At 34.9% G+C, this 23053-nt stretch overlaps 2 protein-coding genes and 1 long non-coding RNA gene across 4 annotated transcripts; all 3 read left to right on the forward strand.

Annotated features, from left to right (window-relative positions):
- Window positions 1-1675: 1675 nt before the first annotated feature.
- On the forward strand, window positions 1676-2722 carry LOC125190225 (ethylene-responsive transcription factor 4-like). Its single transcript, XM_048087468.2, has one exon. It carries the CDS (start codon window positions 1814-1816, stop codon window positions 2429-2431), a length of 618 nt encoding a protein of 205 aa, XP_047943425.1. The 5' UTR covers window positions 1676-1813; the 3' UTR covers window positions 2432-2722.
- A 4551-nt stretch (window positions 2723-7273) lies between these two features.
- Window positions 7274-10528, forward strand: LOC125188215 (caffeoylshikimate esterase-like). 2 transcript variants are annotated; one of them, XM_048084979.2, is made up of 8 exons: window positions 7274-7323; window positions 8005-8095; window positions 8191-8223; window positions 8819-8965; window positions 9127-9257; window positions 9409-9546; window positions 9631-9729; window positions 10119-10528. In XM_048084979.2, exons 3-8 carry the CDS (start codon window positions 8199-8201, stop codon window positions 10452-10454), a joined length of 876 nt encoding a protein of 291 aa, XP_047940936.2. In that variant the 5' UTR covers window positions 7274-7323; window positions 8005-8095; window positions 8191-8198; the 3' UTR covers window positions 10455-10528. The 2 variants fall into 2 exon arrangements, with proteins under 2 accessions (XP_047940936.2, XP_088914565.1); XM_089058439.1 differs by lacking the exon at window positions 7274-7323 and adding an exon at window positions 7735-7910.
- A 2013-nt stretch (window positions 10529-12541) lies between these two features.
- On the forward strand, window positions 12542-13690 carry LOC125191088 (uncharacterized). Its single transcript, XR_016130963.1, has 2 exons — window positions 12542-12806; window positions 13469-13690. It is a non-coding gene; the product is annotated as an uncharacterized LOC125191088 (long non-coding RNA).
- Window positions 13691-23053: the final 9363 nt, after the last annotated feature.

Below are 23053 nucleotides of genomic sequence, written 5' to 3' on the forward strand. Positions count from 1 at the left end.
AATTCAAGTATTCATTCTATAATTACATTTAAATAGTTATAGTACTACTTTTTTTTCCGAATGCTTTTTTACTATCATTACCTAATATAATTTCATTACTTTGTTAATGATATATACTCCTATTACCTCCGTCAGCAACTAATAATATACAGTACTTTTCTATTTTCGATCGTCTACAAAATGTGCTTATTAGCCATTAAAATACTCTAATAGTCTTTATTTTCTTTTATCCCATATCCAATTTTTCATTAACTCTTGTTTTCCAATATTAAAAATTTAAAACCATCATTAGGCTAGCTGTATTTTATCAACTGTGAATGACTGAATTAGTATGTATTTGTACTTGAGATAAGTATCAAGACTACAATACTTTGCCGTTATATATTTGGAGCTCATTGTAATTATTTCTTTCATATTTCATTAATTAACCAAAATCATATATTGCGACCGTCTCATACTATTATTTAAAATGTTTTCGTTAGAAATAATATGAATTTAAGAAAGTTGTGTTTAGTAAATTAAAATAAAATAATAAAATAGAAATGATAAAAAAGAGTAACGCTTGAAAAAATAAAATATGAGATTTGACATAAAATTAAATTACACAAAAGACAATTATTTTTTATTTTTGACATAAATTATCCAAAATGAAATAAGATTCGAACAATTCGGGATGTAGTAACATTAATAACTTGAGCATTATAAGTTCTACATTGCAACGCTACACGTGTGCCTTCGAGAACTCACTTGCGCGATTTATGATTGGTTTGTCGCATGGAGTTTATTTTATATTCAGGATAAGGCTGAATCTAGAATTACAAGGAAATTACATTAGTCAAATTACAAGTAAGAAATCATTTTCCATTTAATCATTTCTTTCATATTTCATTAATTAACCAAAATCTTATACTGTCAATATCTCAAACTATTATCTAAAGTTTGTCTTAGAAATAATATGAATTTAAGAAAATTGCGTTTAGAAAACTAAAATCAAATAAACTAAAATAATAAAATTGAAATGATAAAAAAATAACATATGAAAAAAATAGTAAAATATTAGATTTGACATAAAATTATATTAAATTAAATTAAATAAAAGCCAATTATTTATTTTTTATCATAAAAGTATGACTCGGATGATCCAAAATGAAATAAGATTCGAACAATTTGGATGTAGTAACATTAATGACTTAAGCGTCATATGTTCGATTTATGATTGGTTTGTCGTATAGAGTATATTTTATATCTTCAGGATAAGACTGAATTTGGTGGAATCACAAGGAAATTACAATTCATAATACATTAGTCAAAATATACAACCCTCCACATAATTACAAGTAAGACATCATTTTCCATTTAATCACTAAATTAATATATTTGCGTAAATCTAAATCTCCCAAAAACAGCGGCCGCATACAATGCTAATTGCCGGCACATCAACGTCTTTGGCGCTCTTGTCTTCTTCCCCCACCGCGTGCCACGTCGCCCTCCCTCCTGTGGACCCCACACCCGCATTTCTCATTTTCTCTCTCACACACAGCCGTACGTACAAATACACACACACACATACACATACATACTCTCTAATTAATTGGGCGGCGCCCCCAGTCAAATCCCTCGTTGACCGCGCCACCCCCTACCCCTCCATTTCCCCCTATTTAAACGCCCGTTTCCCCAAACCGAAACCACACCTCCTCTCAATTCACTCTCTCTCCCTCCCTCAAAACGCAGCGTTTCAATTGAAAATTCCGCCGCCTGTTTTTAGGCAGAGCGCGAAGAAGAAGAAAAAAAAAAAAAAAAAAATTAATCGGAGATGGCGATGAAGGACAAGGCGATCGGAGGCGCCAAGGCTACCGGCGCCAAGGAGGTGCACTACCGCGGCGTCAGGAAGCGGCCGTGGGGCCGCTACGCGGCCGAAATCCGCGATCCGGGGAAGAAATCGCGCGTCTGGCTCGGCACGTTCGACACCGCCGAGGAGGCCGCGCGTGCCTACGACGCGGCGGCGCGCGAGTTCCGCGGCGCGAAGGCGAAGACGAATTTCCCCGCCAATGCCGTCGTCGTGCACAGCCCCAGCCAGAGCAGCACGGTGGAGTCGTCCAGCGCGGATCTGAGCGCGCGCGGGGCTCCGGTGGAGCTGGATCTCACGCGCCGCCTCGGCGCGGCGCCGGATCGGGCGGTGACAGTCGCCGGCGCCGCTCCGGTCGGAGGCTACCGGTTCGTGCGGACGATGGCGGTGCTGCCGAACGGGCAGCCGGTGATCCTCTTCGATCCGGCGGCGGCGGCGGCGTACGGGATCGGGTACGGCCGCGGCGGCGGGGCGAGGAGCGAGTCCGACACCTCGTCGGTGGTGGACGAGAACAATTTTGACGGCGCGGAGGCGAAGCGCGGCCTGGATCTCGATCTGAACATGCCGCCGCCGATCGAGGATTGAGCTGATTCCGGCGCCGGAGATAATAACTGACGTTCGATTTCTGTAAATAGATTTGAAAATTGAAGAAAGGAACCCTTGCTTTTTTGCAGCTGAGAGTAATTAACCTCTCCGGTTGTTTCAACCGCCGCCGGCGGCGATTAGGGTTTGATTAATTCCGTTTTGTTGTTTTTGGGGAAAAAAAACAGAGATAAAAAAAAAATTGATGTAGCTGATTCAATTTTCGCATCAGATCTAAGAAATGTTGTTGAATTCTGTTAGATTCGTGAATAATATTAGTCTCGTTTCAGATAATTTCATTCGTTTATTCCAGCTGGAAAATAAATTGAAATGAGAGAATAATTGAATAAAAGGGGAGAGTAGTCAAAAAAGCAGTGATTTTTTTTTTAAATTTTATAATTTCATATTGATATTTTTTATACGATTAATTAAAAAGCAGTAGAGATTAATTAAAAAGCAGTAGAGAGCGCCGACGGCGAAATGGGAGAGGGTGTGGGCCCGGGGGAGCTCCGAATTCCGTGTTGACGGGGTACATGTCGTGCCGAAGGTGGACGGCACGTGTTGCTTTTAGCTGCCGCCCACTATATAAATATGCTTGCGCGAATTCTTTTTTGTGAAAAATAATTATGGGATTAGTTTCTCGCCGCTTTCGCCAATAATGCGCCCGTTTTGAAAACAGCCTCTTTATTTAATGATTATAATGATCTTTTGCATTTAATTTATATTTTCTCAAAAGGGAGGAGGGGCTAATCCGAATTTTAGAGATTTAGTAGTTCACATTCATTGATGAATCATACTGAAATTAATGGCAAATTGTCGGCAAATATGGAGATTAATTAAATTTTAGTTCGTATTAACATTTTCAAAATATTTTTGAACAAAACATCAATATTAAACATTATTGTCATAACATGATAACATCATATTCACTTAAAATCAACAAAAATGACATTATTAGATTGAAATTCTAAAACAATATACATTACATGTGGTCGATTGTTATTTTCGAATAAAATCAAACTTAGTACTTTGTTAGGTCTATTTTAAAGTTAGAGTAAATATACAGAGTAAATTAAAATTCAGAGCAAATGGTAAAATTAGTCCTGAATATATGCTCTTTATGATTTTGGTCTTATACTTTATCTTTTGAAATTTTGCATCCTGAACTTTTCAACTTGGATTGCAATTGGTCCAATTCCGTCAATTTTTAAACGGTATTAACCCGATTTTGACCGAATTGAAATTTTCAGGATGCAAAAATTCAAAAGATAAAGTATATGATCAAAATCATAAAATGAGCCTATGTTAAAGACCAGTTTTGGTCTTTACTCTAAAATTTTTGAATTTTTAACGAATTTTTAAATTTGGAGAATATATTAAACCTATAACATGATTTTACGATTTATATGATTAATTTATAAACTTGTGGGACATGCCTTAAATATTTTCTCAACGATTTTAAATAGGGATGGGCATATTTGTAATTTCGAAAGGAGGGGGGGGAGCAAGAAGCGTGTGGGAGAGCGGGAGGCCGACAGGAGGCGGTGGGGTCCACGGATGTCGAGCCATCCGCCGGCTGGTATCGTGTGGGCCCCAGCCTTTTTGTGTGCGTCGGCGGAATTTGTGGACTACACTCTGGTTTCCGCTTTCCCCTACCTAGCTCACCTTCCTATTATATCCTCTCCTTTTTTTATATTCCACATATATTTACCAATTTTTTATTTATGTGTTCCTTTTGTTTTCTTATTTTCACACCAACATCTAGAATTATTGGTACTCGAATATTTCTTGTTTAATATAGTGTGGGGAATGTTTGATTGGGTCAAGTGATTTTAAGTTGTGGGTGCACATTGAAGATAAGTTGTGGAAAAAATAATTTATTTCATCTTTGTCCCAATTCACTAAAGATGGTCTTAATTTTTTCCTAATTTATTTTAGACATTAAATCATTATGTTTCTTTTCTTTTTCTATTGCTTGTGTTAATTTTTGAGATAAAATAACGACTATTATATGATACGCGACAAGGATATACAGTGCATATCGAACTAAATGTCCAAACGTGTTTACCTACTGTATGTTTTCATGTTTTTATTGCGGAAAAAGAACTTATTACATTAATTTTTTATTTATTCGAGATGGTCTAATTTTTTCCTAATTTGCTTTAGACATTAAATCATTATGTTCCTTTTCTTCTTTATTGCTTGTGTTATCTTTTAGATAAAATAAACGACAGTTATGTGATACGCGACAAGGATATCACACGTGCACACCGAACCAAATGTCTCAACGTACTTACCTACTGTATGATTTAATGTTTTTGTTGAGACCTTTTTTACACGCGGAACCTCGTATATTTTCTGTCGTCTCCGTTTTTTTTGTTCCATGTATTTTTTTTTTAACTCCTTTCTTTATTTTGTTTTGTTATTTTTACACCAACATCTAGAATTCTTGTTACTTAGAATAATTTTTGTCTGATAAAATATGGAGTGGGGATATTTGATTGTGTCAATATTTATTTAGTAGTGACACTGACAAACCCAAAATATTACAGTGTGTTTACAATATTTTTATATATATTATAGTGATAAATTAAAACTCGGAAAGGGATATTTAATTTAGTGGTCCTCTCTCTCAAAATTCGGAAAGTGGTATTCAATTTGCCTTGGATTCTTTTATTATATGTTGTACATTTTTGTTCAAGGTACTGCTATATATACTCCATCACCTACAAAATATTTATGGTTATAGTTTAAAAATAGCTAAAACCAAGACCTAATTGCATTTTGTCGTTTCGATGTCCAATTATTTTCAATTAAAATAAACTCATTTTACAACCATTTAAAATTTAAAATTATCTTACAAAAATTATAATTTTCAAAATTAAAAAATTCAACCTCTACCGAAAAAAAATCTGCGTCGACGACCCATGTTCCAAAATACACGTACTAAGCTAGGGTCATTATCATATCATAGCCTCATAGGCTTATATTTTTGTTTACATTCACAAAAATAGAATAATTCTCTGAATATGTAGGAAGAAATAATGATCTTTCAATAATAATAACACCGAAAATTTTCGTCACATCAATATACCACTCTATCAACCTGTTGCATTCCTATAATAGTTGTTTGATTTCAATAATGATCTCTCATATAGCCGTTTATACGATTTGGAAAATATTATTAATAGCGATATTTGAAACTCTTATCAACTATCGTTCTTTGTGAAGCTTCATTGCAAAACCTTTCGAAGTTGGTGAGAGTCTTTTTCACTATGTCGAATCATATGATTTTTACAACTTAACCTTTTGAAGATGGTGACAATCTTTTTTCACTGTGTCGAATCCTACGAGTTATGTTTCTAATCAGACATTGTTCTGCTTCCCCGATAGCAATAAGAATGGTTGCGTTGGCACAACAAAATTTTGGTAAATCTTGGCCGATTTCAGATTTTGAATATCAATTTTAACATTGTCTATAAATGGTTGAACCATTAATATGTTTTGGTTTTGTAACTGAACTATTGATAACCTAGGTGAAACGATCGGTCATCAGCTAAAATGACGTCACGTTGTAGATAATAATGAAATAAAATCTCAGTTTAACAAATTAAACAATTCTTCCTACAGTAAATTACGATTTACTACTATATTAAGAGATTCGGAGCACAACAAATGAAATATTTAATGTTAGATAGTTGCCTACAATGTGACCGTAGCTTTGTTTTATATTCCTTTAATATTTTAGTTAACTCCAATAAATATATACTTTCTTCGTCCTAGTCAAAGTGAATGGCTGATTTTCGGCACGTGTTTTAGGAAAATGCTCATTTCTAACTACTCCCACCGTCCCAGATAATTCGTCTCAGTTTTCCATTTCGGTCCGTCCCACATAATTTGTCTCATTTCACTTTTACTCCCTCCGTCCCAGATAATTTGTCCCAATTTTCCATTTCGGTTCGTCCCACATAATTTGTTCCATTTCACTTTTACCATTTTTGGTAGTGGGCCTCATATTCCACTAACTCATTTTTACTCACATTTTATTATAAAACTAATATATAAAGGTAGGACCCACATTCCAATAACTTTTTCAACCCATTTTTCATTACAATTCTTAAAACCCGTGCCCGGTCAAAGTGACCCGAATTATCTGGGACGGAGGGAGTACCATTTTTGGTAGTGGACCCCATATTCCACTAACTCATTCCTACTCACATTTTATTATAAAACTAATATATAAAGGTGGGACCCACATTCCACAAACTTTTTCAACCCACTTTTCATTACAATTCTTAAAATCCGTGCACGGTTAAAGGGACCCGAATTATCCGAGACGGAAGGAACTAATATTTATATATTATAAACATTGGCTGTTGATATTATAATTTTCAACTCAATTTAATTACTCCCTCCGTCCCTCATTAAGAGTCATACTTTTCCATTTCGCTCCATCCCCAATTAAGAGTCACATTTCATTTTTACCATAAATGATAAGTAGGTCCCACATTCCACTACCTCACTTCACTCGCATTTTATTATAAAACCAATATAAAAAGGTGGGTCCCACATTCCACTAACTTTTCAACCAACTTTTCTTTACATTTCTTAAAACCCGTGCCCGGTCAAACTGTGACTCCTAATCGGGGACGGAGGGAGTATAAGATTAGCTTTAGATTCAGTACATTTTCTAAGTGTTCTTCCTTGTTAAGTTAACATGGCAAAAGTATAGTTGTATACTTGTATTGGTACCAAGCGGATACCCTTGTGAGAAGCTTCTCGTGGTTCTATCATTTGTATTCCTAGATTACCTCTGTTACATTAACCATCATTGATTTTAGTTACCCACTGAATTGCAGAAAGCTCTGGAGCAGACCAATGGCAGTGTAGAACAGGTATGCAATTGTTCACCTCCATTCTCTATGTTGATGTAAAGCCACCATCCTTACAGAAGGGTCTGAACATCAGCCTTCTTCCATTGATGCATTAATAATTGTTCTTTGTTTCCTCGTCAGAGCTGATATTTCCCAATTTTGGGGACTGTTTACCTTGCAATATTTTTCTTCAAATATTGTGCATTCTGTTTGACTTTCGTCTCTTAAACTTTTAATATTATTTATTTCGAAAAACGTGATGAAGAGAGAGCGAGAGGAGGATAAAGAAGAATGGGTGTCTGAATCTTCATCCTCAATTCCAATGATTCACCCCACATGCATCCCCATCATATTCATATAAATATTCTATTATATTGCCATTTTTGTCTACACGTAACCCCAAGCACAGGATTTGGAACTTTTCCAACTTCATTTTAATCAAAACCAAATAATACAACCACATCAATCAAACCGCCTCATTTGCTCGTGCCTTATCCACTTTCTTCATAGTTGAAAAATAATTTTGCTTATTTTCTAGTCTCAAGTCAAAATATGTTTGTGTTTTGATCCGGTAAAATTGGATCTAGATGGATGTTATATATTGTGAGGTGGCCTTTTGTTTGATTCTTCTTTCTTTTTTTTTTTTGGCTAAATGCTTCGAGAATTTTGTTGACATGAGCTTGTTTTTGTGTTGAATTTTAGGAGTATATAACGAATTCTAGAGGGGTGGAGCTGTTTACTTGCAAATGGTTGCCTATTTCTTCTCCAAAAGCTCTGGTTTTTCTCTGCCATGGTTTCTCCACTCTCTCTCTTACATACAAACTCATTCTAATGTGTTTTCTTCATCAATGTTTTTCATTTTAAATGATGGTAATGAATGGATTGCAGGTTATGGCATGGAATGTGGTAACTTCATGAAAGGTAATTTTATCTCACATTAGAACAATCAGTTTTCATAATTGAATGATGTGTGTAGAAACATGTGAGTGTTGTTTGTTTCCATCAAAGAATTCTGCTTAAATCTGTTGTTTGTTTGATATTTTTATTTAACTTGGATGAACTTGGAAATTGTGTTGCAAATGTAGTAAATAACTCGATACCTTAATCGTAAGTGCAAGAACCGGTTAGTCGATTGTATGCCAAAAGACTTATCTATTTCAGTCATTTAGCATGGTAAAGGTGCTACTATTAGTGCGAGGTTAGAATGTCGATTGCTACTTGACCAAGAAATTTTCATTGTTTGGTTATTAGGTTTACCTAACTGATGTTCTCTGCCGATATATATTTATGGAGGCACGTTAATCTAATAATCTGGTTAGAGTGGAAAACCTAGGTGTGTGTTCGTTGTTTCATCATGGCTGCACTTTGTTGATTTAGGCGATGCCAGGATATGATTCCTTAAGACTTGTATCGGTGTAAAGTTACTCTAGCAGTGATTGTATTAGAACTATAACATGAATTGCACTTTTTAAGTTCCAATTGAATAATTTTATCCTTTTATTGTTTTGATCGTTAGGTGTTGGGGTTGAACTGTCGAATCATGGCTATGCTGTGTTTGGAATTGATTACGAAGGCCACGGACAGTCCTCAGGTGCTCGATGTTACATCAAGAGGTTCGACAATATTGTTAACGACTGCAGTGAATATTTTAAGTCAGTCTGTGGTGAGTCACCGAACTCTGGTGGTAAAAAATCATGAATCAGGGAGGATGGAATTGATTAGTTTGTAGAGATATATGGAACGAACCTGATTGCTAATTATATTTCACACTTGAGAATCCTCTTCAATAGTAATAAGCAATAATGGTTTTCTTGAATATTTCAGCACGGGAAGAGTATAAGAGAAAGAGAAGATTCTTATACGGAGAATCAATGGGAGGCGCAGTTGCTCTGCTAATACACAAGAAAGATGCTAGTTTTTGGGATGGTGCCATTCTAGTCGCTCCTATGTGCAAGGTCGTGCAATGCGTTTCAATTTGTCAACAGAGATATCGAACTTTAGTGTTTGGTCCATGTCTTTGTGCATATTTAGTAATACTGTGTACCGACATACAGCAGAGACTCACTTGTGTTGATTTTGGTTTCGCTTTTGTTGTGAAATTGTTAGATATCGGAGAAGGTGAAGCCGCACCCTATAATCATCAGCCTATTAACTAGAGTCGAAGACGTCATTCCTAAATGGAAGATTGTTCCAACAAAGGACGTCATTGATTCAGCCTTCAAGGATCCTGTAAAACGAGAACAGGTGAGTGTTAAACTTCCAGAATTTGACATTTTTCTCGATATAGTTTTGTGGTACAATTATGAACGCCACGGCATTTTCACGCAGATACGTGGCAACAAGTTGATATATCAAGAGAAACCAAGGTTAAAGACAGCGCTTGAACTTCTCAGAACTAGCATGAACCTCGAGGACAGCTTGAATGAGGTGTCTCCTATACTAATTCAGTTGTTTTTTTCTTTCATTTCACGAGCTCGTTTCGTTGTTTTTTACTATTATCGGTGCTGCTGACATTGAGTGCTTCTTTTCATACTCCATGTTCGTTAAATCATCTGCTCTTCTTGACGAATCTGAGATTCTTGAAGTATGCACATAATCAACACAACATACTAAAATTCATTTCTCTCTTCGATTTCATTTTTTCAATTGGTTTTGTTGTTACATTTTCATGATACATTTCGTGATGCAATCTATATCTTTGAGCTTGATTCCGTTTGTGTACTCGTTTCCATGATACCTCTTGTTGGATTACATTTTCATGTTGCATTTCTTTCCATGTTATATGAGAAACTTATATTTTGTTTATCATTCGACAGGTGACACTGCCATTCTTCGTTTTGCACGGTGAAGCAGACACTGTGACAGATCCGGAAGTTAGCAGGGCCTTGTACGAGCAAGCCAGCAGCGCAGACAAGACGATGAAGATGTATGCCGGGATGTGGCATGGGCTAACGGCGGGCGAGCCAGACGACAACATCAAGATTGTGTTCACAGACATCTTGGCATGGCTGGACAAGCGATCAGAAGATGAGAGTGCTCACTTCTCCAAACTCAGTCAACCAGAGAGAGAACAGAACGAGTGCGAAACCCGGTCCAACGCCAAGAATTCACATGGATGGAAAGGTCGTTGCTTATTTCATTCCGCAATGTAACATGAAAAAATTGGCTTTGGACTTATAAATGGATGCAATTCATTGGTATCATATATTATCATGGAATTATAATCTCGATTTTTTTAAGGAAAGAAAATAGGGCACAATTTTGGATGATATAGCTGACTCAAAAGTTTTGATGGTATAAATCTGCTTGCGGTCGAAAATCCTTCCTTTTTCGGGAGAGTATGTTTGTTGTTGACCCGACCCAAGGACGTGTTGTAGGAGTAACCCATTACCTTCTGGGTGGAATTGGCGGCTCGCCCCCTGGGTGGTGCGGCTGAGCCGGAGTGGGCTCAGCAGTCGTATCTCACATTGAAAGTGGTCAATTCATTTTTTAGATCTGTTTTCAAATTGGTGAATGGTGGCGACATTCACCAAGGGGAATGTCCAATAGCGCTGATAAACCCTTCCTATACGATCGGCGGGTTTATTAGCACTATTGCAGGTACTTGGACGATAAACCCACCCTAGGGCGCGCCGATCGGTGCTATTACAAGGTGTTTCGCGGAATTTGTCCTTGAATTTTTTTATTTTTAAAAAAACATTGTAAATACCTAAATTCTCATGTTATTTCATTCACCCCTTCACTCCAATCAAGTATCTCTTCCTATTTTTTCCAAAATCTACTCCAAATGAATCTCGAAGGTGTCGATCTTACGGGTGCCTTAGAACAAGCCATGTTGGACTATGGTATGCAGTATTACGAGAGGTTAATGCAGCAATGACGGCAACAACAGGAAGAACAGTTACCTAGGTCAATCCTCAATCGGGAGCTAGTCTTCGGAGAGCACGCGTAGCTCGAACAGCTAATCGCAGACTACTTTGCCGACAAACCACGGTGGGGCCTGACTGTTTTTCGTTGACCTTTTTAGAATGTGATGAGTTGTTTTCTTACGCATTGATAACAAATTGGAGGAGCATGATGAATACTTCCACCAGCGTCCCGACGCTAGTGGCAGACTTGGCATACTGCAGAAGTGCACGACCAAGAATAAGACAATTGGCTTATGGAGGAATTGTCCAACCTCGTAGAGAGGCCAATTCACGAATGGTACAAAAGAACGCACCCTATGATGTTTTTCAAAGTTGTTGTTGACCAACGACTTTAGATATAACATGCTTACTTTGGTATGGTCGGGTCAAACAACGACATCAATGTCTTGAACCAGTCGCCTCTCTTCAACGAAGTATGTTGTGGTAGATGCTCGGCCATCGAATTCATTGCCAACGACCAATAGTATCATATGGACCCTATTTGGCTGATGCCATATACCCGAGGTGGCCAGTATTTTTGAAGTCGATAACTTGTCCAATGGATGGGAAGAGAGATTTATTTGCTCAAAGGCAAGAGCTGCACGGAAGGATGTCGAGCATGCATCTGGTGTACTACAATCGCATTAGGCAATGGTGAAAGGCCTAGCGTGTTTCTTCTACAAATCTTGTATCACTAATATCGTGTATGCATGCATCGTCATTCCTAACATGATAGTCAAGGATAAAGGTGAATGAGTCACCAATTGGGGCGAGGATGACACTAGACCTAGCTCCGGTGTAGCCCGCAAGCCCCAAAATGGGGATTACTGCTCCAATTAGGTTCTTCATGAACAGACTACAATGCTTGAGGAAGAAATTTGTAACATCCATGACCCAAAACATACATTATTTTACATATATTTGCACATTTTATTATCACTCCAATTATAAATGTATTGTATAAATATTATGGAACATAGTATTTACTAAATTTTGGGAGTGTCAATATAGCTTGGATTCAGAAGTTATTAAGGGCAACAAATAATAATATTTATAAAGTATCTTTTTGTTAGTTTAGAATTGTGACATTTCTTCTATAAACATACGTGTCTTAAATATATGTGTATTATGACTATGCAATTCTTATGCGGCAAAGTAGCTATATATATATGTATAGGCTTTAGAATTTAATTAAAATAGTAATAAAGTATAGCATATGCTTTCATATATATGTGTGGTACACATATACCTACACGTGTACACCATTCCTATATACAACTAATGTTTAGCTTGATGCATGTTTTTGGTGTAAAAAGATGAGGTAGTACACGTGTATTCTTTTAACACCATCTCATCTTACTAGGATGTGTGGCCGACTTCTTTCGAATAAAGAGATAAAAATATGTATTTTGGCTATTCATTAGGGAGCGTATAGAACAGAGGAGGAAAAGTGGAAAATAGAAGAAAAAAGAGACACACATATTTACTTATTTGTAAAAAGAAAGGGGAAAAAGAAAGTAATTGAGCGTTTGAAGTGAATGTTGTGGATCAGGAGACGAACTCAAGAATCTGGTTAAATTACTTCTATATCGTCAGGTTCTATATTATCACGTGTGTATAAATCACACTTTTAATTTTACATGCATTATCTGATTAATTGATATGTGTTAAATTAAAGTGAATAATTGGATTATACGATGTGATACTGATACGATATGTGTTTAATTATGACGATGGAGATATATGCTTGCTGCAATAAATAGTATATTAAATTGGAATTATTGAGTGGAATATGATATGGATATGTGATTGGTGCAATAGATATGTTTTGCATATGGTATTGGAATAAATTGAATCATTTGATTAAAGAGGATCTGTGACAGCATGTCTTGGATCTGAAATTATAGTGGACATATTGGGACCTTCGGGTCAATCATATTGGGACCTTCGGGTCAAATCATATTGGGATCAACGGGTCAATTCACAGTGGGACCTACGGGTCAAATCGTAGTGGGACCTTCGGGTCAAATCATAGTGGCATATTGGAAATCCCGGACAGATATCATGCTTGAACTATCACAGAATAATAAACTGAACAGAGTGGCATATGCATATGTGTATGGAATTATTTTTAATATTTGTTGATTATTCTTTTATATATTGGTTAAAGAATATAATTGATTGTTTGGGCTGTGGAATTAAAGGTAAGATTTATATACACTGAATTGTGGCTCATATAAACCACTAATATTTTTCAGGAATAAGATATTAATGATTCGTGGGTTGATGTGAGTTACAGTTATTATAAGGGCCGGCGGCTGACGCATTTTGGCGACCTTCTCCTCCTCATCATTTTTGCATGTAGATAAATGTGTAGTATATAGAGTGGTGAGAGGGTCCCACTGCTTTTAAGAATATTTTGAAATATGTACTTGATATATGTTGATTTTTGAACTTATATAATATATGTGTTTTTTGTACTTGACGCGCCGGGTAATTTATATTAAAATATAAAAATTATTTATAGTAAGTGCATACGTCATAAGGGTTGAGGTGTGACAAAATTCATGCTCAACTCCAGCGCAGTATGATCGAAGAAATTTTGGTCAAGTAACTGTTGAAGATTGTTTGTACCTTTTATATTAGTTTGTATCAGGTTTTTCAGCATTTTAATATCACGAAAATTTAAATATCGTGTTCTAAAATCTTTGTTACTTTGTGTTGTGACAGAATAGAGCAATTGCGTAATCGAGACAAACAAAAAACGTAAAGAGACAGGAATTTACATGGTTCACCAACGTTGTGTTGGCTACGTCCATAGAAAGGAAAGGAGGGCAGATTGTATTCAGATTACAGAGTTATGTGCCTTACTTGTATATAAATAGGCATACGAGACAGCTAGGTCAATATAACAATTAGGACAAAAAACAGAAACATAACATAGCTTCGGGTAACAATATAGATTCAAGGCATATTAACATTTTGTTATTTTACTTTATATGATAACACAAAAATTAAAAAAAATAATGATAATGTTGGTGAAATCGCTATTGCAGGTAGGGGTGAGCATTCGGGTTTCGGTTCAATTTTTTGACCAAATCGAACCGAAATCGAAAAACTGAATTTATGCTAAAATCAAAATCGAACCGAAACTGAAAAATCAAAAACCAAAAAATCAAAAACCGAACTTAAAAAATCGAACTAAACCAAAAAACCAAAATTATGTGTGATTTTAAAAAGCCTAAAAACTTAAAACCGAAAAATAACACAAAAAATCATAAAATCATAACATCCATCAACCATATCAACCAACAAAAATTAATATTTAGGCCAAAACATTAAAAAAAGTGTTTCATAATATCTAATTAATCTACAACAAATTATAACAATGTAAATCTATTCCCAAGTTTTCAATACTTCCAAGGGATGAGCTTTGGTCATATCTCTTGCCCATGGTCATAAGCTTTGAATCAACTTTGTAAAATCTGAAATACAAAATAATAGTACCATAAGTTATTAATAATGAAGCAGAGAATATATGAATGTCTAAGAAAATGCTAATGAAAAGTAGAGAGGTTGAGAAAATTAAAATAAAAATATTTGAATATGGGGTAGCAGATCTGGATTGATCAGGGCCATAATCATTTTTAAATATCAAAATTTATGTGTCTTATCATGTTTGTGGATTCTTTAATTATTTCTAGTTCCTAAAAGAACAAATCCAAATACTCATCATCTAAAGAATACATTAATGCCTAAACACAATAACCTTAGAAGTATTTTAATTTTGAACACTAATTTGAGAGTTAGTGAAGAAAATAGATGAGTTTGAGTTTTTACCTTCTTCTGAAGACGGCGTGGATGGCTGGAGCACGGTCGAAGGCGGCATGGATGGTTGGAGCACGGCTGGAGGCGATGGGCTGGAACCAATGGCGTATACACATAGTAACAAGGGGGTACCCCCAAAATTGTATGCTTTAATATTATATGTAGTCCTATTTTGGCATAATCCGGTGGTGGCCCAGTGGCAAGTTGGTTCTCATTCAAGAGGGCTGGGTTCAATTCTTCTTGGCCACATTTTTTGCCATTAATTTTTACTTTAACTTTCTCTTCTCCAAATTAACTTTGTTTTAATCTATATCACCTCTAATTCGATTTTATTTTGTTCTCAATTCATATTTAAGTTTTATTATTTATTTTGGTTTTAACAAATATTTATGTGTTTAACCACTAACTTGCTCTTTTTGAATTTAGTTTTGTATTCTTTCATATTTAATTTTCATTAATTATTTTTTAGTAGATACTTATATGACTAATATAAAGTATATATTTTTGTAGTTTAAAAAAATCTCAATAATAAAACTAATTTCCTCATTATATATTGTTAATTAACAAAACATACATGGATACTTGTATTTCAAATGTACAATTTTCGTTATACAATAAAATAATTTATCGAAATTTAAAATGAAGCTTTTTTATAAAAAAGTAAAGATAAAGATTTTATTTTGAAAAAATGAATAATTGAAAAAACATAACAAAGAAAACAAAAACGATTAGTCACATTTTGAAATATTGTTTTTATAATTATTTTTCGCACCCCCAAATTGAAAATCCTGGATACGCCACTGGCTGGAACAGAGATAGGCGCCGGGTTGGAGGCTTAGAGTTTGTGAGATTTAACCTTTAGGGTTAGAGACTTAGAGTGGAGACCGGAATCGAGAACGGAGGCGGAGAGATTGAGAATGGAGTATATACATCATCAGTGGATTTCAGTGGTACAACACACCTGAGCTTTTATGACCACAAATTTGAAAAATAAGATTTGGATGCACGTAGGGCAAGAAGATATTGAAGAAACCAGCAGCAAGCATGCACACGTTTCCCCAGCAAATTTAAAACAATCAAATGTATATGGTGTGGTATTAGGGAAAGAAATTTGAAAATATGTTTTAAATTTAAGCTCCTCTCTTGTATCATCTGAACTGCATGTTACCACCAATAACTGTGTATGAAAGTAAGAGAAAAAGAGACATTCCTCTTAAAACAGTTCTGTTTCCTTAAAATATTCAGTGAGATTTTTGTACCCCTATATTACATGGTCAACTTTTATAGACTGCGGTCTTGTAGTTTTTTTTTATTTGGGATTCCAATTGAAGTACTTGTCTCCATCTTACTATTCTGCACTTTATATGGATTACAGGTTTGACCGCACAATTTGAATTAGTGTAGTCCAAAACAGATTCGTCAAACTCATCTATTTAGGTGTCATTTATTTTGACATTCTTTCCTACTATACTATGCATAATAACAAAAGACATTTTCTCCATTCCAAAACAATGAATAACATAGACATTTTATCCAAAAGCATGAATACGTATAACATCATCACTCATCATTACATAAATATGTAGCATATCTCCAGGGTAAAACACCAAAAATAAAAAAAATAAAAAATAAAAAAAGAAGAAATTCAAGAGACGGTTAGGTCTAAGTGATGGTGAAGTTTGTGATTAAAGCATAAATGTTGTGTTTGTCACTGACATTTTTCACTAGTTTTTCTTTTATTTGTTAATTTATATGTCGAGTCAAAGTGAGACAATCAATCCGAACAAAAGGAGAAATATTCATGTGGAAAAATAGATTTTTTAGAAAAATATTTATCATAATTTTTCAATTTTAAGTAATTAATGCTTATATGATAAAAGTTAACATTAAATATCTTTAAAAACAATTACAGATAATTTTGATAATGAGTACTTCTTCTGTCCCAGAACATGAGTATTATTTTGACTAAGAATGAGTTTTAATAAATGTAAAAAAAAGTGAGTCGAAAAAGTTGATAGTATGAGTCTCAATTTATATACTCGTAACAAAATGTGAGTCAAAAATAAATTATAAGGAGTAGAATTTAAGAACAGCTTATCGTTTATAGCAATAGTGAAAATAAACTCTTATTATGAGACAGACTAAAATGACAAAAACGGACTTTATTATAAATCAAAGGGAGTACAAAATTTAACAAAGCATATAAAAATTAAAATTAAAAAGTACTGGTAATAATAAAAGGTGGTGTTCGGTTTGTTAGCTAAAATATAATCTACGACTAAGTTGTTTTTCCGCAACAAAAACATGAAAACATGCAGTAGGTAAACGCGTTTGGACATTTAGTTCAGTATGCAGTGTGATATCCTTGTCGTGTATCATATAATAGTCATTATTTTATCTCAAAAATTTACACAAAATAAAAAAAAAAAAAAGAAACATAACGATTTAATGTCTAAAATAAATTAGGAAAAAATTAAGACCATCTTTAACGAATTGGGACAAAGATGAAATAAATTATTTTTCAATGTGCACCCTCAACTTAAAATCACTTGACCCAATCAAACATTCCCACACTATATTAAACAAGAAATATTCGAGTACCAATAATTCTAGATGTTGGTGTGAAAATAACAAAACAAAAGGAATACAAAAATAAAAAATTGGTAAATATGTGGAATATAAAAAAAGGAGGATATAATAGGAAGGTGAGCTAGGTAGGGGAAAGCGGAAACCAGAGTGTAGTCCACAAATTCCGCCGACGCAAATAAAAAGGCTGGGGCCCACACGATAGCAGCCGGCGGATGGCTCGACATCCGTGGACCCCACCGCCTCCTGTCGGCCTCCCGCTCTCCCACACACTTCTTGCTCCCCCTCCCTTCCCAAATTACAAATATGCCCATCCCTATTTAAAATCGTTGAGAAAATGTATTTAAATTTGATAAAAGTTTAGGCATGTCCCACAAGTTAATTAATTAATAAAAAAATGTAAAATTATGTATAGGAATGAGTTGGTGGAATATGTGGTCTACCACCAAAAATGGTACTCCCTCCGTCTCAGATAATTTGGGTCACTTTGATCGGCACGGGTTTTAAGAATTGTAATGAAAATTGGGTTGAAAAAGTCAGTGAAATGTGGGTCCTACCTTTATATATTAGTTTTATACTCCCTCCGTCCCGGCTTAGATGAGGCATTCCTTAGCCGGCACGGGATTTTAGGAGTTATTGATTAATGTGTTTAATTGGAGAGAAAAAAGGTAGGTGGAAGTATTAAAATAGAGAGAGAAAGAAAGATGAATATTTTAATAGGGGTGGGAAAAAGTAGTTGGGTGTATTAATTAGAGACAGAAAGTTTCCATAAAAAGAAATGTGTCATCTTAGTTGGGACAAACTAAAACGGAAAACGTGTCATCTTAAGTGGGACGAAGGGAGTAATAAAATGTGAGTAAAAATGAGTCAGTGGAATATGGGGCCCACTACTAAAAATGGTAAAAAGTGAAATGGGACAAATTATGTGGGACGAACCGAAATGAAAAACTGGGACGAATTATCCGGGACGGAGGGAGTAAAAGTGAAATGAGACAAATTATGTAGAACGGACCGAAATGGAAAACTGATATGAATTATCGAGGACGGAGGGAGGTAGTTAGAGAAAAAATAAAAATAAATAAAATAAAAGAAAATGCACTTATTTCGATTTACAGGCAGTTGGTTGCTAGGGGCAAAGTTACATGGACAAATGCACTTATCTCATCTAAAACAGTATGAAGTGGGACCCAGGCAAGGCTATAGTGGAAAAGGCTGAGGTGGAGAATAAAAAAGAAAGAAAGCAGACGAAGGAGAAGAGCACGTGGCGGTGGAGCGCGTGAGGGGCGGACGTGTCGTGAGGAGAGAGAGAGGCGGCCGGCAGAGTCGGCTGTCACGTGGGGGCCGCCAACTGCTGGGAAGTTGCGTAATTATTCGCCACGTCTCACGTGCGTCCCACCCATGCCGTCATCACAAGCATCCCATCCCATGGCGGCTGCCCCATCTCTCTCTCCTCTCTCTCATTATTCTTTTCAAATTAAACGTCAGTTTTTTGGGTTGCCGTTAGTTGGCCATTGTAGATAGAAGGTAGTTGGATAGATGACGTGTAACTCTAACTATATCCACTGACTTGCAAAATTAGTACTCCCCCCGTCCCTGCTAAAATGACACATTGCTTAGCTGACACGAGATTTTAAAAGTTATTGGTTAAAGTGTTTAATTGGAGAGAAAGAAAGTGGGTGTAAGTATTAAAGTAGAGAGATAAAGAAAGATGGATATTTTAATAGGAGTGCGAAAAAGTGGTTGAGTGTATTAATTAGAGAGAGAAAGTTACCAAAAAAGGAAATGTATCATCTTAATTGGGACAAACTAAAAAGGAAAACGTGTCATCTTAAGCGGGACGAAGGGAGTAGGACTAATAGACTCCCGTCCCAGGAAGATTACTCTTTTGACTTTTTTAAGTGGAATGATACTCTGTCGTTCGCAACGAAGATGATCTCTTCTTAGAACGTCACGAAATTTTATATATATTAATATAAAATATTTAAAAAGAAAGAGAAAGTTGCTGTGTACTTAAAATAAGAGAGATAAACTTTTAGTCCAGAGATGTCTGACGATATTTTTAAAGTCATGTGAATATGAACGAGATAAATCCATAGTCCAAGGACCATTTTTATAGTTCACTCAAAAGAATAAAGTAAGATATGCGAAATAAAATAGAAATAAAAGAGATTCAATACTCCATCCATCCCAGATTTGTAGTAACATTTTGCCATAAAAGTCCGTCCCACATTTGGAGTAACATTTAGAATTTACCATATTTGCACATAAAATTTTACCCCATTATTCACTAAAATTACACAAAAATGTCATTATCTATATTAAAATAAATCAAAACAAAAATAAAAAACTAAAAAGTCAAAGAGGGAACCACCTTCAACCAACTCACTTCATTTATTACACACTCCATCATCTCACTTCATTTATTACACACTCCACCATTTCATTTAATTTATTACACACCCACCTCTCACTTCATTAATTACACACTCCACCAATTCCTTAAAACCCGTGCCATAACTAAATGTTACTATACATGTGGGACGGAGGGAGTATTTAGTTATAAGTCATTTTGGGTGAGATAAATTAAAAAGGAATGTGGAGCTTCTTCGATAGAATGAAGGGAATATTAATTTTTGTGTGATAAGAGGATTCGCTATATTATTCTTTTTCTTGTTTTACTATTTCTCCATTTTAATTATTATTATCATTTTTATAAGACGAATGCAGAAAAATTAATGAGATTTCTAATGGCGGACGGAGTACACTCTAATATATTGATATGAGGCATGGGAGTGCAGAATTAAATAATATCATGAATTTTATATTGGGAGAAGCCGCAATTCCAAGTCCAATGTAGAGAAACTGATTAAACTGGACTTATTAATCTGTGGATCACTAGGCCCAATACTCAGTCCAGTTATTCATTTTTGGTAATAGTATTAGACCTTCTTATTAGGCCTATTCATTTTAAGTAGTAGTACTACTATAAAAAACTTGCCAATATTTGACAAAAATTATCTTAAAACGCAAGAAAAATATTTAAAAAACAAAAAATAAAATAAAATAATAAGATGAATTACAGTTGCACCCATTGTAAAGGTTCTTGAGTCCATACTATATCTAGATAGTATGGGCTCATGTCTCAATGTCTCATCAATTGATTGCAAAGTTCAATGATCTAACCCTTTTTTTATATTAAAAACAAATGCTGATATTTAAAATTGGTTAACATTTAGCAACGTAGTACCAATGTGGAATAGAAACAAGAATAAAAACAATGAAATTAGAACATCTACAAAAGATACTCTATCCAAAACTATTGTAGAACAGTAGAAGAGAAAACTACGAAAAAACAAAATAGGAGCAAAATAACAACACACATCCTGACGTTTTCATTTTCTATGCATATTAAATTGTTATAGTAAAAATTTTCCTAAAACATAATATCTCTCTTCCTCCAAAAGGGGTATAGATAAAAGTGTAGATGTGTTGAGACATGTGAGTGGTAATAATTAATGGAGGGCCCTAAATTGAAGCTAAATAGGCCACTTTAAGCATATGTTCTAGTTCTTGATAAAGTTAAGACATAGAGTTGTGAATTGAGGGCAAGAGTCCACCTAAGTTTGGAAAAATCCTCACATACTTTTTATTGTGGTCTCATCAATCAAGCAAAATCTCTACCCTACTTCCCTTGCTGTCCACCACGTGAGCTCCCTTCCTAGGAAACACACATACATTGCATATCAAATTATTCACTCACATTATTCATTTTCTTGTCCCAGTATCATTACACCATCATCTTCTTCTAGTATTTTCAACAACTTCATAAATAATACTCCACTATCTACATCTTTATGTCTATCTATAACTTATCAATCATATACAGTATATATACTCCCTCATTCCGTCTGGTTCTAAGTGAAACATTTCTTGTTCGGTAAAAAATTTTATGCACTGCTACTTTGTGAGTTGAGTGGAGAGAGTATAAAGTAAGAGAGAGAAAAAGTATAGAGATTAAGAAATTTGTCATGAGACATCACAAAAAGGAAAAAATGTCACTTAGAGTAGGACGAAGAGATTATATATGTGTTAATGTGTGTGTAAATAGGCATGTAGGGGTCGGTTAATCAATGGCGGCTTTAGGAATCGAAACTTGTAGTGCTAGCCATAGTGAATTTGTGTTGGCGTCGAAAGGAGCAGTGGTGTTGCAACGGCCGTTACTAGTTAAGAACTTATGAATGGTAGACGAAAAAGAAAATTGAATCTCAACCCTTAATGGTTAGGCCCGGAGCTGCCGCACCGACTGACAACAACTCTAAAGACCGAATTTGATGAAGTCTCCGCCCTCATAACCATTGGTGGGATTGGTTGATTCTCAACCCCACTTAGATTCTCCATTAGTAAGAATTCATTTACATCCACTGTAAAATTTTACTACTATGCTAAGCTAAAAATTATTCTCCAATCTTGTTGTCAATATAGGCTTTGATTTGACAAAATTAATGATTCTCCGTTCTTATTATTGGCGTGACAATTTCTGACCATTTTAGGTATATCACCTGTTACTTTTGTAGACTATTAAAGACTGAGAGTTTTGGTGTATCATTTACAATCATTATTTAATGTGACAGATCGCCAGCAATTCTAGCTGGTATTTTCTTATGATTTAAGTAATTCTAGTACATAACTTTTTTCATATTGTATATATCTCATTTATTAGGATGCACAATTGAAATAATTACTTAATTGATATCATCCCTAGAGCCAGCTGTGACAATGTACTTTGTACTAAAAATTTTCAGATAATATCAATTGGATACACTTAAAATCGAATAATTAGTATTATCTGAATTGACTATTTTACATGTATGTACATAAATTCAAAATTTGTTATGCATTATTGTCGAATTGAGTTTTACATGTATACTTCAGTCTTCATTTTCTTAGAATATGCAATCGTGCAATACAAAAAAGACTATCTAATTGTATATGTGTTACTCCAAATTAATATATACTCTCGACAGAATAAGCACTTACCAGAATTTTAACAAATTAAACAAATGGAAATTATAATAGGTTATCCTAATTCCAGACTCACCACGTGGCATGTTTGCATGTGTGCCATATATATATGTAACACTCATATCCTTGATTATTCCATCTTATTGTTTTCTCAATTTGCATATTTTAATATTACAACATAATGTACACAAATCTAAAATGTTTCTACAATAAAATAGTAGAGTTAGATCAAGAATCTTTTTATTCCAATGTACGTATGAAGTTCATCTTATTTTTTTGCTGATATAAATGCAAAACCACATATATTATATTTCTTCCACCTCACATATAAAACAAATGACCACATTTCAAATAATATACATATACGATTTGATATTATATAGAGCCAAATAAAAAAAGAGATGCAA

Source organism: Salvia hispanica, chromosome 5, assembly GCF_029641045.1.
Source record: "Salvia hispanica isolate PSC_SH4W2 chromosome 5, Shi_PSC_v1, whole genome shotgun sequence".
NCBI classification, from domain to species: domain Eukaryota; kingdom Viridiplantae; phylum Streptophyta; class Magnoliopsida; order Lamiales; family Lamiaceae; genus Salvia; species Salvia hispanica.

Excerpts from the sequence above, each read along its gene's own strand:
- LOC125188215 (XM_089058439.1), top strand. The coding sequence starts at position 7,890 with ATGGATGTTATATATTGTGAG. Across the intron at positions 7,911-8,004 it reads TGGATGTTATATATTGTGAG|GAGTATATAACGAATTCTAG; the intron begins GTGGCCTTTTGT and ends GTTGAATTTTAG. Across the intron at positions 9,258-9,408 it reads TAGTCGCTCCTATGTGCAAG|ATATCGGAGAAGGTGAAGCC; the intron begins GTCGTGCAATGC and ends TGAAATTGTTAG.
- LOC125190225 (XM_048087468.2), top strand. The coding sequence starts at position 1,814 with ATGGCGATGAAGGACAAGGCGATCGGAGGCGCCAAGGCTACCGGCGCC.